This window comes from Mya arenaria, chromosome 5 (assembly GCF_026914265.1).
Source record: "Mya arenaria isolate MELC-2E11 chromosome 5, ASM2691426v1".
In the NCBI taxonomy this organism is placed as follows: Eukaryota; Metazoa; Mollusca; class Bivalvia; order Myida; family Myidae; genus Mya; species Mya arenaria.
In genome coordinates, this window is record NC_069126.1 from 43792974 (window position 1) to 43816294 (window position 23321).

The 23321-nt window shown below is 33.2% G+C and overlaps 1 protein-coding gene across 5 annotated transcripts; it reads left to right on the forward strand.

Moving 5' to 3' along the window:
* The first annotated feature begins 279 nt into the window (after window positions 1-279).
* Window positions 280-21377, forward strand: LOC128235269 (titin-like). Of its 5 annotated transcripts, XM_052950073.1 has the most exons (12): window positions 280-397; window positions 5486-5851; window positions 6332-6649; window positions 8197-8487; window positions 9888-10166; window positions 11257-11574; window positions 11858-12007; window positions 17521-17542; window positions 18756-18838; window positions 19048-19063; window positions 19790-19869; window positions 20191-21377. In XM_052950073.1, the coding sequence occupies exons 1-12, from the start codon at window positions 337-339 to the stop codon at window positions 20244-20246; spliced, it is 2040 nt and encodes a 679-aa protein (XP_052806033.1). In that variant the 5' UTR covers window positions 280-336; the 3' UTR covers window positions 20247-21377. The 5 variants fall into 5 exon arrangements, 1 of the variants encoding a protein (XP_052806033.1); XR_008261175.1 differs by lacking the exons at window positions 17521-17542; window positions 18756-18838; window positions 19048-19063; window positions 19790-19869; window positions 20191-21377 and adding exons at window positions 14401-14548; window positions 14790-14884; window positions 15105-15230; window positions 15410-16864 and having other exon boundaries at window positions 11858-14157; XR_008261174.1 differs by lacking the exons at window positions 17521-17542; window positions 18756-18838; window positions 19048-19063; window positions 19790-19869; window positions 20191-21377 and adding exons at window positions 14401-14548; window positions 14790-14884; window positions 15105-15230; window positions 15410-16864 and having other exon boundaries at window positions 11858-14145.
* The last annotated feature ends 1944 nt before the right edge of the window (window positions 21378-23321 follow it).

Here is a 23321-nt window from a genome sequence, read left to right on the forward strand (position 1 = left end):
CTAACGTGGACAATATCGCCCAACGTAAACCAAATATGTTTTATGCCTTGTCTTATTTCGCGATCAATTTTATTCACTTCAAAATGAGGTCTTCAGTGAAAAGCTAGTTTAAGTTTAGTTTATATAAAAATTATATTGTATTGACAGAACAGAACAAGTTCATCAATCTTCAGGCGTTGGCATTCTAGGTTGTACAATGTGATAAATATTATGTTCAAAATATTAAACAAACGCAAAACATAAACTTCCTTATATGAAATACTGAATTTAAAGTGTTTAAACTTCCTGATTGCAATACAAATACATGCATCATTAATAAAGAAGTAGTACACAGCCATGGTTATTGTTCACCTTATAGTGAACTTTGTGATAATTTTAGTGCATGGGATAAACTCAGGTGGGTGAAAAAACTTTATCAATATAAATTATTATAATGTCCTTTTAACTAAGCTGTTTGTGTAAATATCGATCTGTGGTGGTATTCAACATAGGTTTCAATTCCACCTTTATGAAAAGGATGTAAGATTCACGATTTTTGTTTGACTGCACTAATATATTAGGAATGCCTTAAATCGTTTTTAAGTATTGTATAAATCCTACATACCTAGATAAATTCTTACAATATAAGTAAGCATAGACCCTTCCATGAAATTATGAATAAATATTAGTTTTTGGTTCTTCACGTGTTTTATGTAACGAATACTAATGCAAGCTAAACAGAAAATGTTCTTATATATTAACAAAACTAGTAACGATCTCTGTCATCCTATTAGGCTATGCCTCTTCATGTTGTTCCGTTGTTTAATAGCTTCCTATGTTTAAGCGATAGAAACGTATTTCGAATGATTTATGTTTTTACTATGGATTTGGATTATTACTGATCCATTGAATATGTTTGCTTATTGTCAAGAATTGGTTTGTGCATTTTTTAAAGTATAAGCAAAACATGTAAATAAATTTCTAAGACAAAGCGGTTAAACAAAACATAGCATGATCAATAATAGATCTGGAGTTATATCATATTGGATATATTAAATATCACCAGAGGGTTAGGGGCGGGGGTACCCGGCGCCCCTTTCCCTTTATTGAATATTTGATTTTTTTATGTACAAATGGTACAAAAGAAATGCATATACTATTCAAATTGCAACTTTTTCTACAACAAATATTACTTTTCCTTTCTTGGGATGCAAGGGAGAAAGCAGCCTCGACCACCGTTCTGATTTGACTGTTTAACAAAACCAATATTGTTTCTACTCATGAATCAGAACATGTTCCGGAAAATACTTTACGGATTTAATGCATCGTTTCGTGTGTTCAGGCTGTATGAACGCAGGAGAGGAAGATACTGCTTCTTATGAAGTACGCCGGCCTACGTTTATGCAACATGGACAAAGCAATGCAATCACTCCTTATACTACAGTTTAACTTTTTATTCCTCTTCATGGAAATTTAGTAAGATCATTTCTCAGCTGAGAATTGCTTGTTAAAATGGGTTATCCACAGCATACGTGTGTATTATGTCATAAAAGATGATTGAAGCGTCGTATCTTATTGTTTAAATGACGTCGCGCTAATCTGATCACCATGTTCCTTTTTCTGTCTTGGGCCATTCGTCGTGAGCTTTCGATCAAGAAATCCTTTTGTCAATCTTTACCGGTAACATCCTGGCATAGATCCCGTTCAAACGCTTTATGGGCTACAGAGCTAAAATTAAAAGAATCAGATTTTAACATCTTCTCATGAGTCGCAGTGCTAGCGCTCAGAAATTTGCCATTTTCAATTTAATAAGCTGATACCTGAATAAATATGACGTCCTTAAAGAGTGTGTGATTTTTTTTGTTAATTTGTGTCATTACAAAGTACTTCAGTTCAACAAATTAACAATTAAAATAATTTCACAGTTCTCAGTAAATATATACATCAACTGTAAATAAATATTTGACAAAAAGTTGGAAGCTTATAATGTTATAATGCAGGGTCCATTTAACAGATAATTCTTAGTCGTTTAATATGCTCTTGTTCAAAATTGTAGGTCATGTACAGAACTACATATTTATTAATGTTCATTTTTCGGAACATATATATGGCTATTTGATATTATACGTGTTTTGAAACGGTGTACTACCACTGAATATTCAGTTATCTTAATATATATCATATATGATAATGACACACATCCTATTCATTATAACCCTAGCATCTCTGCGTATAAGATCCTTAAAGATAGTACTATCGATCTAGTGTATCCTTCAACAACTTAATGGTAAGAATATGAAGAGAGGGGTCATCGCCTTAAATTATCACCGTATAAAACGTTTATCATTAACAAACATACATTCAATATTTCAAAGAGTGAGTTGTGAAGGCATGAACTATTTAAAAAATGCATATGTTAACTTACATAAGTCTCATCCATATTTGAACATGTGTGATTCTCATCAACAATGCATGTGTATAAATTATAACCCATCAAGATCTCGCCCTTGTTGATAAATTCAATAGCACTTTTGATATATTGACGATATTCTAAGCTTTGATAATCCGGTATTTACAGATAGTACTTATTCGATATATCCATTCACAATTGCAACTTCATAAATCTAATTCATCCAATTTAAAAGCATCCTATTTAGATTTGCAACTGTAAGTTTTTCACATAATCATCAAAGTAAGGGAAGGTATATTGAATATCAATCTGTATGATAAACGTGATGATTTTAATATTAAAATAATTCATTGCCCTTCTTTAGATGGAGATGTTCCTAGTTCACCATCATATGGTGTTTTTATTGCACAGTTGATAGGATTCGTTAGAATATATACAAATGTCAACAATTTAAGCTCTCGCAGTAAACTTATGACGGTAAACTTCTAAAACAGGGTTTCAGATATCATAAATTAAGGAAAACTTAATGGTCATTATAATATCATATCAAAGTATAATAGAATTCTTAAATCGCAGACTGCTAAAAGTATTGCTCATCCCGATTTTTATGGTGATGTTTTAAAAAAAATAATTAAAGTGTTTCCAGCAGGTACTTGCTTTCTAGTATTTGAAGATAAATTTCTCAAACAAAATATAAGGTTGAATATAGCGTCCTTAAATAACTAAACTTTCAGTCCTCTGATTTTTTGAAAGTTTTGCAGATTCAAGTTATCCATAAAACCGTCTGTGGCTAGCTAGAAATGTTCCGGCATGTGACGTCTTTTTCTTGAATTTTATTACATGTAATCATACGGAAGAAAAATTTAGCTAATGCATGTCGTTTTTGTGTCGCCTGACTAGGCGACATATAGGGGTTACTTTTGTCGGCGGCGGCGGTCGCGTCCAGTTTTCACTCGTCCGGGGCATATCTCGTAAACTATTAGTGGTATCAACTTGAAATTTCATATGTAGAGGGCAAGTGCAGTGCACAAGAACTGTTACTCTTGCTTTCCTTATTTTAAGAGTTATTGCCCTTTGTTAATTTTCAAGCCTTAAATTTTGTCATGGGCATATATCGTAAACTATAAGAGGTATCAACCTGAAACATCATATGTAGATAGATCTCATGGTGGGCAAGTGCAGTGCACAAAAACCGTAACTCTTGCTTCTATATTTTTAGAGTTATTGCCCTTTGTTAATTTTCGTTTATAATTTTTGTCCGGCTTAACGTTGTTACCTTCAGTTTAAATGCCACCTACACTTGAAAGTTAAATGGCAACATCATTGTCTATAAATGAATAAAATGCCAATCTAACAGCTACAAACGCGAGGCTTTACTGGGAATAGTAGGAACAAGCACACACACAAACGTTTGTAACTTCCTAATTATATTAATGAAATTTTACATACACTCAGCAAAATGTAGCAATAGAATATTGTCGTTTGATACATACTTGATGTACCTAAAGCTAAGAATAAAAATAGAAGAACAAATAGCATTTAATCATGACAAATATGAGACCCAAAAACAAAAATGAAGAGTACTTGATATCTTATACGATAAATTAATAAAAAAATGACATGAGTTGCCACAACAAAAACAATCAGAAATAACTTTTTTTAAAAATACAAAAATAATTATCATGACAAAAATACATCACTTTGTGGGTGTGTACATGCGTGTTTATTCGTTTTGTGTGGGCGCGTGTGTGTGTGTGTGCGTGTGTGCGTGAGTGTGTTTGCGTGTGTCTGTGTGTGTGCGTGCGTGCCTGTGTGCGTGTGTGCGTGTGTGTGTGTGTGTGTGTGTGTGTGTGTGAGAGAGCGTTTTTGAAAAATGTATTCAGTATTGAAATGTTTACAAAATATCATTTTTGTTGCCTTCCTGTAGATAATTAAATGAGAAAAAAAAGTTTTTTGAAGTTAATGAATACTTTGAAAAAAAAAACCTTTTACGTTTATACTTAATTCAGGATTGTTTGGATAAAGTGAGGTTTATGCACGTAAATTGGTTACTGGTTTACCCCCCCCCCATCCCCCGGTAAATTTACGGTTAACTGACCGCTCCAAGGCGGTACCTAACGATCCTTGATAAACATACCCATTTTTGTATAAAGTATATATGCACTGTGATGTTTGTGAATTTTTGTGATGTTGTTCCATGTTTCTTGTGTGTGATTTTTTTGCTTTTGTGTTTTATGTCTTTGGCGTTTACCCAGTGCAATTAAACGGGGTTTATGTTTAAACTTTAGGCTACTGAGTTTGTTTCTGTAGCTTTTCACATAAATATTTAAAGGTAAATAATACCGTTTTTTTTTCAAACTTTAATTATAGGTCTAAATGAAAATCTTTGCTACAGAGGCTATCTGCTGATTTCGTTAGAGGAACGTAGCCACTCATGAAAATATGATTGTGTTGACCACTTCCGACATGAAATTTGATCTTTCATTAAAATAAACAATTTTTCTGTTTGTCATATGCTTCTGTTATAATATTCTTATTTGTTACTAAATACTTTGGTAAACTTAACATGTTTCTATCAAATAAACAAGATCAAATACGCAATTTAATTCATTTTTCAGATAATTTGAACTGCGAAAACATTTAAATGGCGTCATTCGTTATTGTGCGTATATTGATCACACTAATCACAGTACGTCGCCATGTTTGAAATTACCGAGACGACATGTAAATATTGATAAAGGGAACTAATCGCCTTCTGATACGTTTAAAAATGTCTTTCCTTGCCCTATATTGGCTGCAATTTGGCTCTTATTTTCTGGACCCCCCCCCGGATCAAACAGTAATAAAACTTGTACCCTGTGTTTCTGGTTGTTAAAATTTCCGCCAGGTATGCGCGAGAATATGTGACGATTTTTAAACTCAGTGCTTTTCCTTGACAAACAGAAACAACCACTGCGTCTTACATCAAATATGAATTGTTTTCAGAAATTATAATGTAACTAAATATTATAATAACATAATTAATACCTATTACCACGAAACGTTTTAACAATTAAACCTTTTTTAAGGATAATGTTTATTATTTTGTCTTTCCAGGTGCAGAAGCCCAGGTGGTCACCTTGTCTCCGACCTCTCCCACTGTGTCAGAGTACAGTCCTCTGACATTGACTTGTGAAACACAAAGCACAAACACTGAACATATTATATGGAGTAAGCTGGGAGAATTGCATTCTAATTTTGCTATCGGAACCATCGTTATTAAGGGTGACAACGACTGTTCTCCCCCATATCCTTCTTTTGCACCCAACTCCACACTATACACCTACGCCTGTCCAGCTAGAAACAGACTCACACTTACTATTAAAAACGTTACGAGGACAGAAAACGAAGACAAATGGAAATGCCAAGTTAACGTTGACGGGAAAACAGAACACAGCGAGATAGCGACAATTACAGTGCAAGGTTTTCATCGTTTCCATTGCTTAAATTAATACTGTGTACATGTTTTATGTACGCTATGTTTGTTTAATAATTGTGTCAAGATCAATGTTAAAGTAAAATAATGATTCAAAACTATCAAAATGTAATTCAGAAATAATTTAAACAAAATTCAAACATGATGAAAATATGTAATTTTGATAGTTCGTTTCGTTATTTCATATCGAAACAAGCATTTTTTCCAACGTTGAAAATGATACCTTTACGGATCAATGCATAGTAAATATGCAAAATAATTACTAGCTATTCAAATCTTCAACTTAACAAAATTAATAAAAATGACTTGGCAACATGAATACTGTTGGCACATTTAAAACTTTAAGGCTATGCTAATCATTTATTCAAATAACAGTATGAATAATTTACACCAACGTTAGTTCATTTACAGGTAAGACGATAACTACTATTATCAAAATGAAAGACAAACGTTTCAATTTATATCAGTTGGCATCACTGACGTGACGTTATCCCCCGCCACTAACCCCATCAACGTAATAGAGAATACCGAAACGACATTGCAGTGTCGAACATCGGGCGGGTTACCGGCTGCCTCGGTCAGATGGTTCATACAAAGGTCAGAGCAGGTGCAAGACGTAACGTCGCTCTCCACGAACACGTACCAAGAGGATGATGATCTCAATGTGACGCGGAGCACACTTAGCTTTACTCCATTAAAATCTGACCAGAGTGGCCAGATATTCTGTTCAGCAATCAATGTGGGAGTGAAGAGGAATTCCACAAAAGCATATATAAATGTATTATGTGAGTATAGATTTAACTTTGTTAACAACTTCGCCCAAGCAAACACTTGCCACAGCGATCATTTGTATTGCTCAGCAATAACGTCGGAATGGAGAGGAAGTTTACATAATCATGTAATAAAATGACATTAAAGTGTATGCAACTACTAATGAAGATCCCCTTTTTAGAAAACTGGTATAATATCAAGGATGTTTGTCTACAAGATGAAAGCATAAGAAGTCACAAACTTTGCGAAATGTCTGTCTTTATATGTATTAGCATATTCTTTTATCAAGTCGTCCTGAAAATATGTCTAATTTCGCCTTTTTAATGTTGTTATTCTTACTGCATATAATCTGACAGTGTTAACATTCTCCTTAGATCATCAGTAGGAAAAACATGCGAGTTATACGTGTAAAACGCACGGGTTTGTGACGTCATTATTGATTTAAATATTTTGCGATGAAAGGATGGATTAGAGCTACGCCATTTAACCAAAGTTATACGACCTCACAATAATCGGATAAACGGTTAAACAAACACTCGTTTGTTGTCGATAACTTTTCTTAAACAATAAATACACAACAGTAGACAATTCAATTACTTTTTTATTTTTAACGAATAATTATTTTAAATGTAAATATTTGCTTGCGTTTCCTACTGCAGTCATATAATTCGAACAGAGGATACGGCTCATCTGCAGCGAAACATTTGGACGTATTTGTTCTTGTTGACATGAAAACGTAAAAGATAAAGGAAATCTATTGCTCTTGTTAGTTCGCTACAACCTACTCAAACTTTTCCAAAACTTTTTTACATATCCTATAAATACATGGAATGGCACATACAACTTCTTTATAGCAGAACATAACATAATCTGGTCTACTCATTCATTCAGTAAAACTACAGGGGCAAGCCAAGAATCTAAGCATTCAAATATTTCTGGTGATGTATCGTATAAGCTGGTTTACAAGACCTGTCTGCATTGATCTGTCTGTTACACTCAGCAATAATCTGCAATTACCTTTGATATTATTAAGATGTGATGACACGGCGTATAGTAAGGCTAACTTTTCTAAAAAAAAATCAAAGTCAAGTGGTACACTTAATTCAAAATACCAACCTAAACTCATGTCCATAGGAGTCTATTTTAAGAACAATGCTAATTATGACTTGTATTAGATTCCAGACAGTCTAGTTATCAGAATGTTGTGCAGAGATTTAAATGATTAGCAGGAACATCGGCAAACATGCACATTATAAGTTACAAGTAGCTAAGGAATTTAAAGAAATGCAATCGCGTTTAGTATCAGCATGTTTAATGGGACACTTGACAGCTCATTTCCCTATATAAGTATTATTTGTTAAGAAACAATACGGCGAGCAAGCATTTAAACAAGCATAGCATGGACAATCAATGAAGGTTAAGAGTAATGCTAATTATCAAATACTGATGTAATCTCAAATGTTTAAAGTTTAAATATGCGAAGATTTACTAAGTGTTTTAAGTTAGTGATTGCCTAATAATATTTTCATCTCTATGTACAAGGTTTCATTGAAAATTTCAGATGGCCCAAAATTAGGGACTTTGCAGAACGTTAGGAAAGTCCGTGGGGAAACCTTTGTTTACAAGTGCTTGTACACACCGGGCAACCCCCCAACTGTTGACTTTGAATGGACGAGGTCCGGAACAAACGTCTCCTGGATCATACAGAAAACACATAACTTGACCATTCTAAACGTGCAGCGCAGTGACGAGGCCAATTACACGTGCAAGGTGTCAAGTGTTCTCCAGCCAACGTTGTCATCAGTGACGACTACACAGTATGACACTGCAACATTTTATTTAGATGTTCTTTGTAAGTATAATTTGTCAGCATAATACACATCATAACAACATGGACATTCTGGTCAAAGCTGGTTAAATCATATATTTAGCGGCTGTTTAAGATAGTATGTGATTTACACAAACAATGTGCGTTAAACGATTCTTTTGGACCCCGAAAGTCGAGATACTTATAAGTGTAAATCATAACCCGGATGACTGGAACGGGTTGGGGACGCCAGCATGTGTTCTTTTCCAAAAACTTTCATTTAAAACTGTGGATCACTTGTTTGATATTTTTATATTGTTGCTTATATTATACAGTATTAAGTTCCTGTAGTCTGCTACTTCCTTTACAGACGAAACAATTGTCTTCTGAAGATTCCAAGTGAACCTAGTAGATTAATTCACCAATGCTACAGTAATTTAATGATACAATACGCACCGTACAAGTTTTCCGGTGATACAGTGAAACTATCAAACTGATGTTTTTTGTTTTGAAATTGTACCGCTCTCTTTTCCAAATTTAAGGTCAGCGCACATAGGGATTGGACACAATTTCCAACGTCATTCCCATTATGACGCAACGTGCGCATACAAATTACTGTGTTTTTTTTGAAGTGTAATTAAATGACTTTTAACTTCAATTAAGGCATGTTATTTATAAAAAAGACAAATTGGTTGTTTCAGTAAAAGGTAGCAAAATATTTCACTTTGTGAACACCAAATAGGAATAATTCTCTCACAGCTACGCCACTCGTGAAATGTATCTTTTGGTGCTCACTCGGTGAAATATATTGCGACCATACACTAAAACAAACAAGTATCATCTTTATGTTAAGTGTAACTCTTAAAACGTTATCATCCATATCATGTGTACTAACATTATTTGTTCAAGTGATTGATACCTGATTTATATCATTCAGCCTTCAACTTATACTTGAAAATGAAATAGAGGAGAGTTTATTTTTTTGATGTTCTACTTGAAAATGAAATAGAGGAGTGTTTAATTTTTCGTGTTCTTTTAACCGTTGTAAGGTTTTTGTGTATTGTGGGTTATGCTGGTGATTAATTTGTATTTGGTCCTTGTGTTCGTTAAAGTTTGGGATTATTCAGTTAGCTGGACATCAATTTTCTTTCTTTTTTATTTCGCGAAAAGAGAAGTAAAGATATTGTTTTACATGAATCAAATGCGGCCAAAAATGTATTTTTATTGACCAACAACCTATTTTGTGTTACAATGACCGCTGATATAGCGTCAATTGGAACGTTGCATCTAAACAGTCTTAAACCCAAATGATTTAAGTTTGACAAACAAAACTACGAATAGTATTATTTCAATAAGAAATGTCACCTTTACTTAAAAACAAAAATTAGATTTAACTTAGCACAAGCAGTCAACATTATTATCGTTTAAATGTAATTTCATTTAAGATGGAGCGGAAAATTTGATATTACATCTCAACAACGTTTCTCACGAATCGGTAGAAATTGAGGAGCATTCTTCAAACCATTTTCGGTGTTTGCTAGAAAGTGACCCCGGTGCGGAAATGTCTCTTACCAAAGACAGTAGGACGATAATTGCAATACCTGGAGTACACCAACTCACACATGAACTACAAGCTGAATGTTCCGATACAGGAGTGTATACGTGCTCAGGATACAATCAGTATGGGACAGCGGATAACATGTCAGTGCACTTATTTGTAAAATGTAAGTATTAACATCAATATCTTTCGTGCATTGAGTTTAATTCGTTGTTTCTTGATTTGCCTGCACGTCGATTACTCAAGTTTTTTTTATAAAAGTGAAAGTTTTTTTGCCGAACTGTCTGCACTGATCCTGGTCTGCAATATTAATTCACGTAGGCTGGCTCAAACTGATAAGCATATTGATAGCTAAATGTACAGTTAATTATCATTTCATTTTATAAGATTTAAGAAATGCGTTTAAAACTTTATTTTTGAACATGTTATCAATCCCGGAGATTTTATTAAACTTAGTCCGGAATTAGTATAGAACACTGTGTCCATCCTAACTGGCTTAAATCTAAACATAAACATCACATGCTCTGTCATTTGTATCAGTACTGTTAAACTCGGGGCAAAACATCCGTTAAATGGCTATCTTTATTAGCCCCCTTCTATCGGTTTACCCTCCGTCCGTCCGTCTGGAGAAACGTTGCAATATAAATCACGAAGCTTAATGGCTTAAGTTTATCTTTTGCTATAGCAACAGCAAAAGTGAAACTACCACTTTTGTAATGGATTCTGCAATAGGCCCATTAGTATAAAAGACTCATTCACGAAACGTGGATGAGTCTTGGTACTTAAGTGTAAAATATTTCCTTTAATGATGATTACTATAAATCATGTTTCGAGAACATTATTTTTATTCGTAAATTTCTTAAAATGTGTACCGGTAGGAATTCAAGAAAGATTTTGCAATCTCTCTGTTATTTCAAATGTTAAGCTCTAGGGTTTTCCTTGCAGTTTCAGCTGTACTTATACTTTAATCTTTCTGTTTAACTTTTTATAATACCTGTTAGTTTGGCATACACACATATAACTATGTTATAATTAACAAAATTGCAGGTTTTATATTGAAAATGAATAACTCGTTAGCATCGTAAATTGTAAATTATATGTGTTGACAGAATGGCCGTTTTGATATTTCAATCCATTACGTACAATGGAAAAAAAAACTTTTGATAAAATAGGAATGCTATTTTAATTTTTTCGTAATGACTGAAATGAGCAAAAAGGCCTGTCTTGATATAAATAAATGTACCCTGTTCTCCCAGGTTCCGCAAGGCGACCCTCAGGAGTGGAGGTACAGCTTAACTTCACCGCACGCCAATATGGAAATGCAACCTTAGTATACAAAGTTGTCGCTTATCCTGTGCCAAAGCACTCACAATTTGTTTGGAAGCGTTGTTCGAATGGCAGTTCATGTGACCTTTTGCCAGATGATATAAACAAATTTGAAATTAACACAGAAGGTCTCACAAGTACCTTAACGATTCTGGATGTTCAGATTGAAGATTACAGATTGTACCAATTGTCAGTGTCTAACGGAGTTGGTGATACACTAGTGGAATGGTTACACCTTAGACCCATCGGTATATTACTTTTAGTATATATACAGATTTTATTTATGAAATGCCTGAAAACAAATAAACCCTAAAACCTGTATATATACGACTTGACAAAGACAGCTTTCCGATATAGCTCGCCTGAGTTAATTTAAAGATTTAAAACTTTGTATTAAGATCATACACATTTATACACATCAAATCATATTCAATGCCTAAAATCTGTAGGTTTTGTATCACTAAATTACTGAATTTTAATCTTAAGGGAGCCCTAAATTCTAAATATGAAGCATATTGTATGTAATTCAAGATCATACCAAAAGCAGTTCAAGTGCTGGCCCTGTTGTTGGAGAGGCGATTGGCGGAACGTTTGGAGCGCTCGTGGCCATAGTTGTCGTCGTTGTCATTCTCAGACGGAAAAGGGCTCTAAAATGCATGGATTCCTCGGCGGAGAAAATAGGTATGCATATTTGTTTAGATAATTTAATCTCTTGTATTCGGTTGCATATTTCAGTCGATTATCTTGTACGTATGTTTGTATATTTCATATTTCCTTCAGCTTTAAATCGGCCAGTTAACCAGTTTAAATGCGTATATTTAAAGACCAAGTTTAAGGAATGTCTATCGTGTTAGTCCCCATCCATTGTTTCATGGACCTTTAGCCACAGCAAGGTGCCATCTGTTGTTTGTTGGCGAATTGCCATTTACAGCTGTGTTTAAAAAGGTCGCATCAGTTATGCTCTTACTCATCAATATTCATTAGTCTGAGGTCTGATCAGTTATGCTCTGACTCATCAATATTCATTAATCTGAGATCGGATCAGTTATGCTCTGACACATCAATATTCATTAATCTGAGATCGGATCAGTTATGCTCTGACTCATCAATATTCATTAATCTGAGATCGGATCGATGATAACAACCATAAGAGAGCAAGTAAGATAAGGATTTATAAACAACCCTGTATCATACCCTGAATTTGTTGGGGTCACTTATAGCAGGGCTAAAATAGGCCTCTTATGGTAAAAACCGATATCGTATTACATCGACAGTCAAACCTGTTTTAAGTGTCTTAACTTAGTCCAGGACTTTTCTGACACTTTGGCCATGTCCAAACAGAGGTCGATTATGTATGTTAACCACCACCTCAAACCACAATCGGTATCATCAGTACCATTGTTAATAAAGAAGTTGTAAAAAAAATCTTTATTGCAAAATTATATTTAGAATGCAATAGATAAAGGCTAATACAAAGCAAAAACAAAAAAACACAAAAAATCAGTCCACACGACTACATGTACATTTTAAGTTGAATATTTAAAGTAATCAGTCAATTTCGTTTGCTTGACTTCTGTCTGTAATTTAAAGGGCATTCGCATTGAGCCGACATTATCATTTCAAAGCATGTCACTCTGTGAGTCGAAAACCATGAATGTATGTGTTGACGCGTCATGAGACTTTTGGCCCGAAACCGATAGCCTCGATTTCGAGAAAAACGTGCGCAAAGTTAAAGCGTAAAAAATAAGAAAGTAATGAAGTTTTTATCGTAAAAACAACCATTAAACAATTTGTCACCCTAGATTGTTCAGTCAAATATATTCTTTACAATGTAATGTTCATAGAAATATTGTTTTTTAACCACTTTCTTTCGTATTGTTTATTACTTTTGGTGTTATCTCCCGTAGTTGTCATGAGCTATTTTTTGACCCAAATTTGAGGATGTAGATCAAGCTGAACCAAAGGCATTTACATCAAATTAGGAATTTGTTGGTAAGTAGAATTAGTTTCATTGTTTAAGCATATAATTTCACAAATGTGTATATCTTTAATGTAATGCAATATATTCTAAATTCGGTCAAATGAATGGAAATTGATCGCAGGAAAAGAAAGCGGAAGTGAAATTTGACAGTCTGACATTGAAAATATCAACAGATCAAAATCCAGCAGATATTCTCTTTTTGCATACTTATGATGACTGAAAAAGGACATAATCAATTTTTCATCATCTTACCGCGGCCAACTATCAATACAATTATTGATGGATTTTACGAATTAATTTTGAGTTGCAGCTTAACTGTCTTTTTAGCTATGTTGATGAATTTAAAGTTGTAGATGAACTTTTTTTTGCAATGTTGATTTATGTGCATAACATACAATCTCATGAGGTTAAGGTACTTTGAAATAAATTTCTGTTATGATGAAGATGATCATGATGATTATGAAAATAATGAAGACTAATGCAGATGGGGGAAATGTTTATATAGAATAAGAGCACAATACTCTAAAAGCCAGGACCAATATTAATGACTGTAGCTGCAAGCTGCTTTTTGAGTATGCATGACATTCAGACTAACAGGAAATTTCTTTGGCATGCAATATTGTGTACATGTTGATCTGCCGGGGCATCACCCCAACTATAAACAGTTAAAGATTTGTATTTCTGTAAATACATATTTTTAGAACATTATGATCAAATGTGAATTTTAGGTCAAACACCTGCTGTACATAGAACAACAATCCATTACAGCTTTGACTATGCCGAGCAGGTCTTCTACCTATACTAGGCACAGCAGGAGTGCCCTGCTTGGAAGTGTTCTGTAAATCATATGGTTAATTTTATTTATTAAATGAGTGGTTAATACAGTTTTGCCATTTGACTAAATTATTATAGGAGAAATGGAAAACCTTTATATTTTGTAAATTCACTGAAAAAACAGAGAAGCGCTCACATTTGCTCTGCGGCGTTCTTGTTTAAATATTTTATATTACCTTTATTCAAAGTTCTTACTTAAACATAAAATGAAAGTGTAAATATATATACATCTTTTCTATTTCAAAGTGTGTGTTTTCAGGTTCACAGATATCTCAGTGATAAGGGTTTAGCTGTTATGTGGCCAATGGTGTGGTACCTCATTTTCAACATCATCCATATAGAGAAGACTCTGCATACCTGCACATTGACAACTGTGTTTGGTGGAATAAAAACAATGCAGTCATTGGGTATGATTGACAAAAGCAGTGTTGAAATACATCACTTATGCACTGCATATTGACACATGAGAACATTAGAATAACATAACAATGTAACATTTATTATTTTTTCAATACAAGTAATCAGAAATCTCAAAATATGCATTAGTCTTATAAAAATAGTTGGGCTTAAATCTGTTCTCTTTATTCTCTAAATGTCATGGATTGAAGGCAATCAGTTCAATAAATTGTATTTAATTCTATGTTTAAGGGTCTGATGTATTCTGAAGGGAAAGACACAGCATTTACTTAAATGGAAGCAGGTGACATAAAGTTCAGTCATGTGTGAGATTTGGTCTGTGGAAGGTAAGTTGTAAGAATGTTGTTGTTTTTGTTTTGTTTTAAATTTTGGTGCTTTAAATGTTGATTTAAAGCCAAATTAAAGGATTTTGTGTATATAAATATTGACATTTGGTACTTTTTTTAAACACTGAAGTTGGTTATAATACCTTATTATGTAAAAGAAAGCTTGTGTTAAAACAATAGGTATTATATCATAATATAAACAACATGTTTATTTATTCAGACCAAATGGAGGCAGCACTTTGTGGATTGATGACCTTGGCAAACTGGTTATATTCTTTGACTGGTTGGAGTACACCAAGTGACCCCTGAAGTCCATTCCAAACTTGAGGAAATATCATCACTTCAGGTATAACAAAAGTATTATAGACTGTATCACTGCCTGTGTATGCATATCTATGAAATAAGTCAAAAACAATTTTAGATATTTTGTCCATTTTATTCAGATGTGAGTTTTGATGTTCAAGTTAATTTGCATAATTTATTCCAAACACTAAGTAATGTACATATATGAACATTATTTTGCAGAACTTCAGCTAACAACCCAGTGAGTGCATTCATGAGAGAGCATGCCAAGGACAGTGAGATTGAAGTTAAAATTGACAAGCCCACAACAATGGCTTTTCCTTGGAGAGTACCCTGAACGCATCCAACTAAAAGGACTTAATGCTCTGATCCTTTAAATAAGTGAAAACACTAATATACTGATATGTGATCTTTATAAACTAAATATAAGATTTAAGAATGAGCCCGTTACTGAGCTGATGAAAACGTGCATCAATATTTTATTGACAGTTATTAATTCAATAGAAACATGTTCATGTGAAATGAAGCTACCAGTGATTTTGAGTGAAAAACTGTGGTTTTAGCAAATGATTGATAGAAGGGTGCTACACCCTGTCTTTTGTTGGTAGAGCCCCTCTGCCATAATGTAGACCACTATATGTTTATTATTAATACAAACTTAAAACAATCTGGCAGTTGAAGCCTATAAATGCTTGAATTGAAGACATTTATAATAGTATTGTTTGTCAATATTAGTTACTTCACAGCCTGATAAAATGTACCTTAGCAACCTTTCAGTTTTTCTTCAATATCTTTATTTTTAAAACCTTCCTGAACCCTATAAAAATTTTCAGCTTTAACTTTTACCTATGAATAAGCATCGAAAATATAATTTGTCATGTACTAATGTGACCAATTGCATACCTCTTGAAACTACATAATGACGTGTACATGCTAAGTAGTTAGTATGTTACATAAATTGTTTTCATTTTTGTAAAATGTAAATGTGCCCATTTATTAACTGATCTAATTTTACAATAGTGTAAATTGTGTAGGATTGTTATGTTTATTAAATTAAGAGTATCTATACTACCATTTCATGGTTTATGAGCAATGAATGACTATACAAAAAATCACATTTGAGGTAAATTGGTAAAGTTGGTGTGATTATAATCATGTTTGTGGCCTGTTGCCATGGTAACCAGGATAAAAAACAAACTCTTAAATACCATTCAAATAAGATAATTTATAGTAAATTACAGGGGTAACATACTATAACTTCTAGATATACATTGGTTTGTATTAGGTGCAAGTTCCAACCTAATGTCAATTTATTGTGAAAAATTGCCAATAAACTACGGTACTTGGCGAACAGTTTTTATTTATTCGGATTTTTTTTATGTCAAATACATACACCATTTACAGTAAGGTTTGAGGATATTAATTAACAGATCCATTATTATTGAATGCTTCATATGGCATTTATTGTATATTTAAATGCAAATTTAACCCCAAAACGCCTTTTTCAATAAAGGTTGCCATGGTAACCAATTAATTTTCATTTATTTTCTCAATAATAATTTAGAATGGTTTTGAAAATATATTGTTGTCGTTATAATGTGGGAAATGTTTATATTGTAGTGATGAATATTTATTGCATCTGTGAATACAAATGTTTCAATAAATTCTTGAACTTTACCGAATTTCCAGCTGTTTCTTAACCAAGTGCCCTTCTAGTTTTTGTCATAATTTCGTTAAAAATAGGAATTTTTGAATTTTCTTTTCAGTATTTTTATCCTAAAGAATAGTACAGTCAGAAATTACTCATATCTTATTTTCGCCCAAAAAGTGGTTTCGGGCCAAAAATCCCGTGACTGGTCACATATGATAAACATAATGAGAAAGCTACATGTAGCTTGGGCTGTGACCTTCGTACCCTATTGTATCAGTTTTCCTGGCCTGTTCAATTCATATGCTTTCAGAACAATGCATGTGAGTTACATTTTAGTACTTTTATATCACATACAAAATTTCGTTTTGAATTCATCAGTTCAGTACATTCAGGAATTATTTGTAATTTCGGGTTAAAAGGGTTCATTTAATGTATTTTAACTAAATACCGGTAGGTTGTTTTTTCAATTTACTTTCATGTAGCTTTTAATCAACTCATTTGACGATATGAAGAACGTCATATGCTTATTGAGAACTGAAAACTTATTGTTTATTCGAATTAGAGTTATATGTGTTTTTAAGTTCATGTTCAGATTTATAGTCAAGCAAATAGGCAAGCACACTATAACTTATTCAACTATTTCAAAGTGTATGATATATTTCAACCTCATTCTTTATTTCAGATGATTCTGCTGGACAATCCGTGTAAGAATTTGCAAATTCGAGAAGAAGGTTTATTCTTAAACACATTAATGGATTTTTATCAGCCTGTTTTGACAGTGAGCTATAACTTTGCATGTTTTGCATGAATGACACGACACAGTGTATGTGTTTAAAAGTGCATTCCTGACAGTTGTAAGTTAGAATCAAAAGACTTTAAATTATAAAACAGGGTATAGTATTCAATACAAAATTAATAAGGTTACGTGAACGTCAGGGGGAGATGTTGAAATATGATGTTTACACAGTTAACACAGTATTATGATTAGATTTCGAAAGAATAATGAAGAAGAATACATTTTCAAGATGTTCGTGTTTGGAAAAATGCTATTATTGTAAAGATACCTTTACATATACGACACACTAAATCATGCTTTGAGGGCTCATTTTCAAATGTGAGTGCTTTTAAATTGGCAAAAAGGACTTTTTTGACAAATGAACTTTTCCGAAATTTGTGTGTACTTCACCATGTGTTGATAATGAAAGCAATTATTGCATGATTGTAATTCACAATAGCGTATTAATTGCTAGGTTAGTTTTCAGTTTTGACGGGGGTTTGAATTGCGAGTTATGTCGGATTTAACAGATTTGTCTCCCGTAACCATATCTTCGACTTTACATTGCCATTTAAAATAATCTAGTTCAATGGGAATATGATCAAATAAGAATTATGTGATTATTACAACGACAATTACCTCAAATCCGTTTTTTGACGTTATTCCTTGTACTGACCCGTTATTTTAAGCGCGCCATGCGATTAGCTACATCGTGGAGATTTAGTTAAGATCAGATATACTATATACTACTACTGCAAAAATATATACTCATTAGGCATTCTTTCAAAACAGTTACTACACTATCAAATATGCATTGCATATTCGGTATTGTTAATTATTTTATAAACGTAGTTCTAATTATAATAGTTTTTTACAAATCATGTTTATTTTGAGTGGAATCATATTATGTCTGTTTTCCATTTTAATGCAACTTTACATATAATGATTTATCAAGACGAACTTAAGGAGAAAAACACTTATAAACACAAAGTTCACTACAGAAAGACGGAACAATTTACTAAATAAAATATTATAGTTCAATACAGATAAATATACGTTACTGTTTTCAACGTTTAAATTTACCAAGCATAATTGTCAAGCAGTTAAATGGAATGGACACACTATTCTTGTTCATGCTATAGATCTGTAAAAGAAAACCCAGGACATAATGCAGCCAAGGCAGATGCGGACGTGCCAACGGATACATCAGTTTACGATGCTCTTAGTAAGTTGTACAACTTACTTGGGTGATTAAGTAAAGAAACATCATTCAAATGAAATATTATACTAACCACATCGTTCGATATCTAGACAATATTGACAGGTTAACATTGTATTTTTAAATCCATAATAAAGTATATATGTGATTGTGTACACTAATGTTCATGAACATGAATAACGTATTTAGTTACTTACCATCATATTACATTTCAGAAGCTGGAGACAATGGGTAAGATGAAAAACAACATTAAACAATAATACATTGGAACTGTCAGATGTAATAACATGCATTTAACAGTTATATTTAAAATATCGGTAAAATGTCCAGCAGCAAATTTAATAAAAATTGATAACTTGTCAACAGGTTTTCTTTTGATCAGTTTTCACATTTGAACGATTTGATAGATTTGTAGCAGTTATTGGATGACTGTGGACCAAAAACCATATTGGCTTTCTTTGACAAATCCACATGATTAACTTCGTTTATACAATTGGCTGTTAAGTTTCGTCCTATACATCGATGATACATATTTTGTAGGCTTTCAGCTTTAACCGAGTTCATAAATATTTGTCATTCGGCGCAAATATGTCAAAAACTATAAAATACCTTAACGGCATATGCATGGCTTGTCCTAATTAACACACCAAACGCATTTAAACGCACTAAAGCAAATGGTGATATGTCTAGGTACATGTGATTATTTTTGGCTATACAAGTGTGTTTCGTTTTGAAGGACTTGCATTTGATTATAGAAATAACATATAACATATAACGTTTATGTTTAAGGTAATTCAGTGAATAATTTTTTCTCGAATCAAATAGATGAAAGTGAGTCGATTTTAGAGTTCATGTCCTTGATAATTGTTTTGCGAAGTTAATATTGGTTTGGTTAATTTTAAGAAAGCACGAATTACCACTGCATGGTGGGTCAAATACAGTTAACGTTTTTTTCAGACCCGATAATTCGCATGTGTATATGCCGTTGGATGTGTCAATTACAAAGGCACAGGTGTACAACGAAAATGTAGAAAAAGGTATACTTTCTTACACAAGATGTTTTATATTTGAATCTTGAGTGGACTCTTGATGATTATTTATTGATCAAAGTTTGTAATAAAATTGAAACGATATTACACTTATGATATAATTAGTGTACACAAGTTTTCCTGAGACTTAATAAAGACAAAGTATAAAAATGGTCCCGAAGTCCTGTATCTATTTTAACTTTACGTACATCCAATCTAATTATATCATTATATTGGCCAAAATTCTCTTTTTAAACTTCGTATGTTTGTTATTTTTTGAAAGTATTCAGCTTGACATCGTGTTTATAAATCCTTTCTATATACTTGCAGATGACCCTGTTTACAACAATACAGTACTGCAGAACCCGGTACAAACAATGCTTTAGACGAATAATTGAGAACAAGGACATGACGGTCTGACACCGTCAGATAATATGAAGATTTGGCTTGTACGATTGACCTTTGCCAATGCACGATAATATTTGTTTAATGATAAGCTAGCAATTTATCGTAGAATAATGTATTTCAAAAATTGGCGAAAATGAGATTTTCTGCATTTATACATAAAGCTGTATAGATATAAGTGTTTCGACATTATGTGTTGGGATTATCAGTATTTATAAGAAGATAAAGGAGGAACAAGACATTGTGACAGTATTACAAAAAGGTGAAGTTAAACTGATATCTGTAACGAAATTGAAATTACCGGAAAAGAAAGTTAAATGACAGTATTGGGTATTGAATTAATAACTAATTATATCGACGTTTTAAAAGTTTTGTACATAAATATTTATGCGTATGACTTAAGAAAACAAGATAATGTTTCACAACCCAAAGCAATAACTTTATTTAACATGCTGTTTTTCATACTTTTATGCTTATATACTTCTCCATTATGAACCGATCGTGTCAAACATAGGGGGGTGTTATGGCGTAATTTTGTAAGAAGTACCACAAACTTGTATTTATTGTCAATGTCACTTACGGGTATCGTCAAAGGTTGATGTTTACTATTGAATAATGTTCATTGAAAGATCGTCTTTTGCATTATTCCATCAATGATGACATCGCATCTGCACAATTGCTTTTGTTTTTATACACATTTCGGTATCAGCCATATCGCTAGAGTTACTCGATAGTTATTGTCCTTTAATCAAATTACTTAAAATCGTTTTGTCAGACAAATAACGTTAGAAACCTAAGTCCAATCACCACTACATTTGGCTTTAATATGTACGGGCAGAATATCTCGGTCAGAATCTAGCCATGCCGCTTCAGTCGATCCAGCGTAATAACCATTGAACTAGCAAACATTTACTGTGTCCGCTCTCTACTTTTTGCTAACGCACAACCAGCTATCACCAAACGTGGTGTCCTAAAAATAGGACGGACGAAGTTGCGACATTTGGCGATCTTGTTATATAAATATATAAATTGTATTAAATTGTGTGTGAATTATTAAAAACAATGCACAGGTAAACTTACTAAGAACATTTGAAATAAACTGTATCAATCAATCGCTTTCCAAACTCAATTGTGCACTGTTATGCCGCCAAACAATGTCACAGTAACGTTACAAATGACCCCGAGTTGACCGCATCAGAAGTATAGCCATTTAATAAATACTGGTATGAAGTTTAATGATTATAAATAGATTGTCGTACCTCAATTAATCAAAAGTCGTCCATTATTTCATGTATTAACTATATGTTGACACACATTACGTGGTACAATTAAATTTACGGCTATAGGTACGTTTTAATGATATGACATCAGACGACAATGGATATTTTTTATTATATACTCATTTGCGATTGTAACACATATATACGTGTGAAGCCCTTGCCTATGTTGTTGTAGAAATGTGATCAAACTTTCATTGATTTTGGGAAAGAAACATCTAAATAATAAATTGTAATACTTTGAAATTCATAAAAGGCTAACAGTTCGGACTAAATGAGGTTATTTGCAATTGGTGGTTGCGTTTGCGCCTTTCAGACTTGCGACCAGTTTAAACGCGTGTATTGTCAGCGCATATTTTATTAAATCATTTACGCCCAAGTGTACGATTTGCACAAGTTATGTTCGATCCAAGGGTCAGATAAAATTGTGACATTATGAGCCGACTGCTGTAATGCTATTCTTATCCGTTCGTGCATGAGGAACTTAACGTCCAAGTGTAAGATTTGCATCGGTAATGTTCGCGTCTAGGGTCAGATAAAATGTTTGAGCTGGAAATGTATCGTGTCATATTGTTCTTACCGCATTATAGTATTAAAGGGACTGTACACCTGATTGGCACCAAAAAAAGTTTTTTTGTGTACAGTAACGAATCTCAGGACAATTGTTAAATAAAAATGTTTACTCGTTGATATCATAATCGTTAAAAATATTACCAAAATAAAAAAATAAAAATGTGTCGAAGACCGGGTTCGAACCGGTGTCGCCAAAATTGCAGTGCAGCGTTGTATCCACTGAGCTACGAAGGCTTACTCTGAACGGGTGATATAATTAGGCTATACACCTAATTCGGTAATATCACGTGATAACATCGACTTGCCTATCACGCATAAGAAATTAATTCTACTAGGTAGACATACCCAGTAATCATTTTTAATGTAAAAATACGAAAACACTGCGAAAAATAAAATAATGGTAAACTATGTTGTACTTCAATGAGTAAGTTTTAATGAACTGTACACATCGATACCCAGATTATGTCAGTTTTCGACAATTTTCTTTTTCCCCCGCTATTTCATCATACGGAGTGCAGTCCCTTTAAGTGTGTTTACGTTTCAATGAGACGAAACGCTAAAATTCGAGAATGACGTAGGAATTATTTAGAAGATTGGTGGGTGTCCGATCGAGTGTAGAATTGAGTTTGGATAGGTTTTGCTCGCGATTTGTCGTACGAATGTGAAATTGGGCACTTAGATTGTTTTTTTTTTTCGCGCTTGAAGAGAGTTACTTTTATACCAACCAACATTGGTTTCTTGGTAATCTTACTTTTATCCCTAGTTTTAAGACCATCATTAATGTTAGCATGATTTTGAAGGAGATTACGAAGATGGAACAAACCCTCCCTTAAGGCATAATCTCCCAACCAGTTTTTGCATATGCGGAAATATCTAAACATTGCTTTGTATGTGGTCTGAGAAATATAAAAGCTTAGTATTCATTGCTCTTTCGCACCTCTTCCACATTATAGGAATGTGGACAGGACTGCAAATTCTTTATCTGATGTGTTATTCAGTTTGTTGATAGGAATCACTTGGTCTTAAGAGTATCAGGAAACACTGAAGACGAGTATCTTGAGTTCACCATATCTGTAATTGGTTGGACAATTGAATCTTTTGACAAATATTGCAGTTTGTCAGGTGTACCATCATTGCCAGTTTCTTTTTTTGATGACAGTTTGTCTATTTGTTTACTGATTAACGATTGTATCTTATCTCATGTCA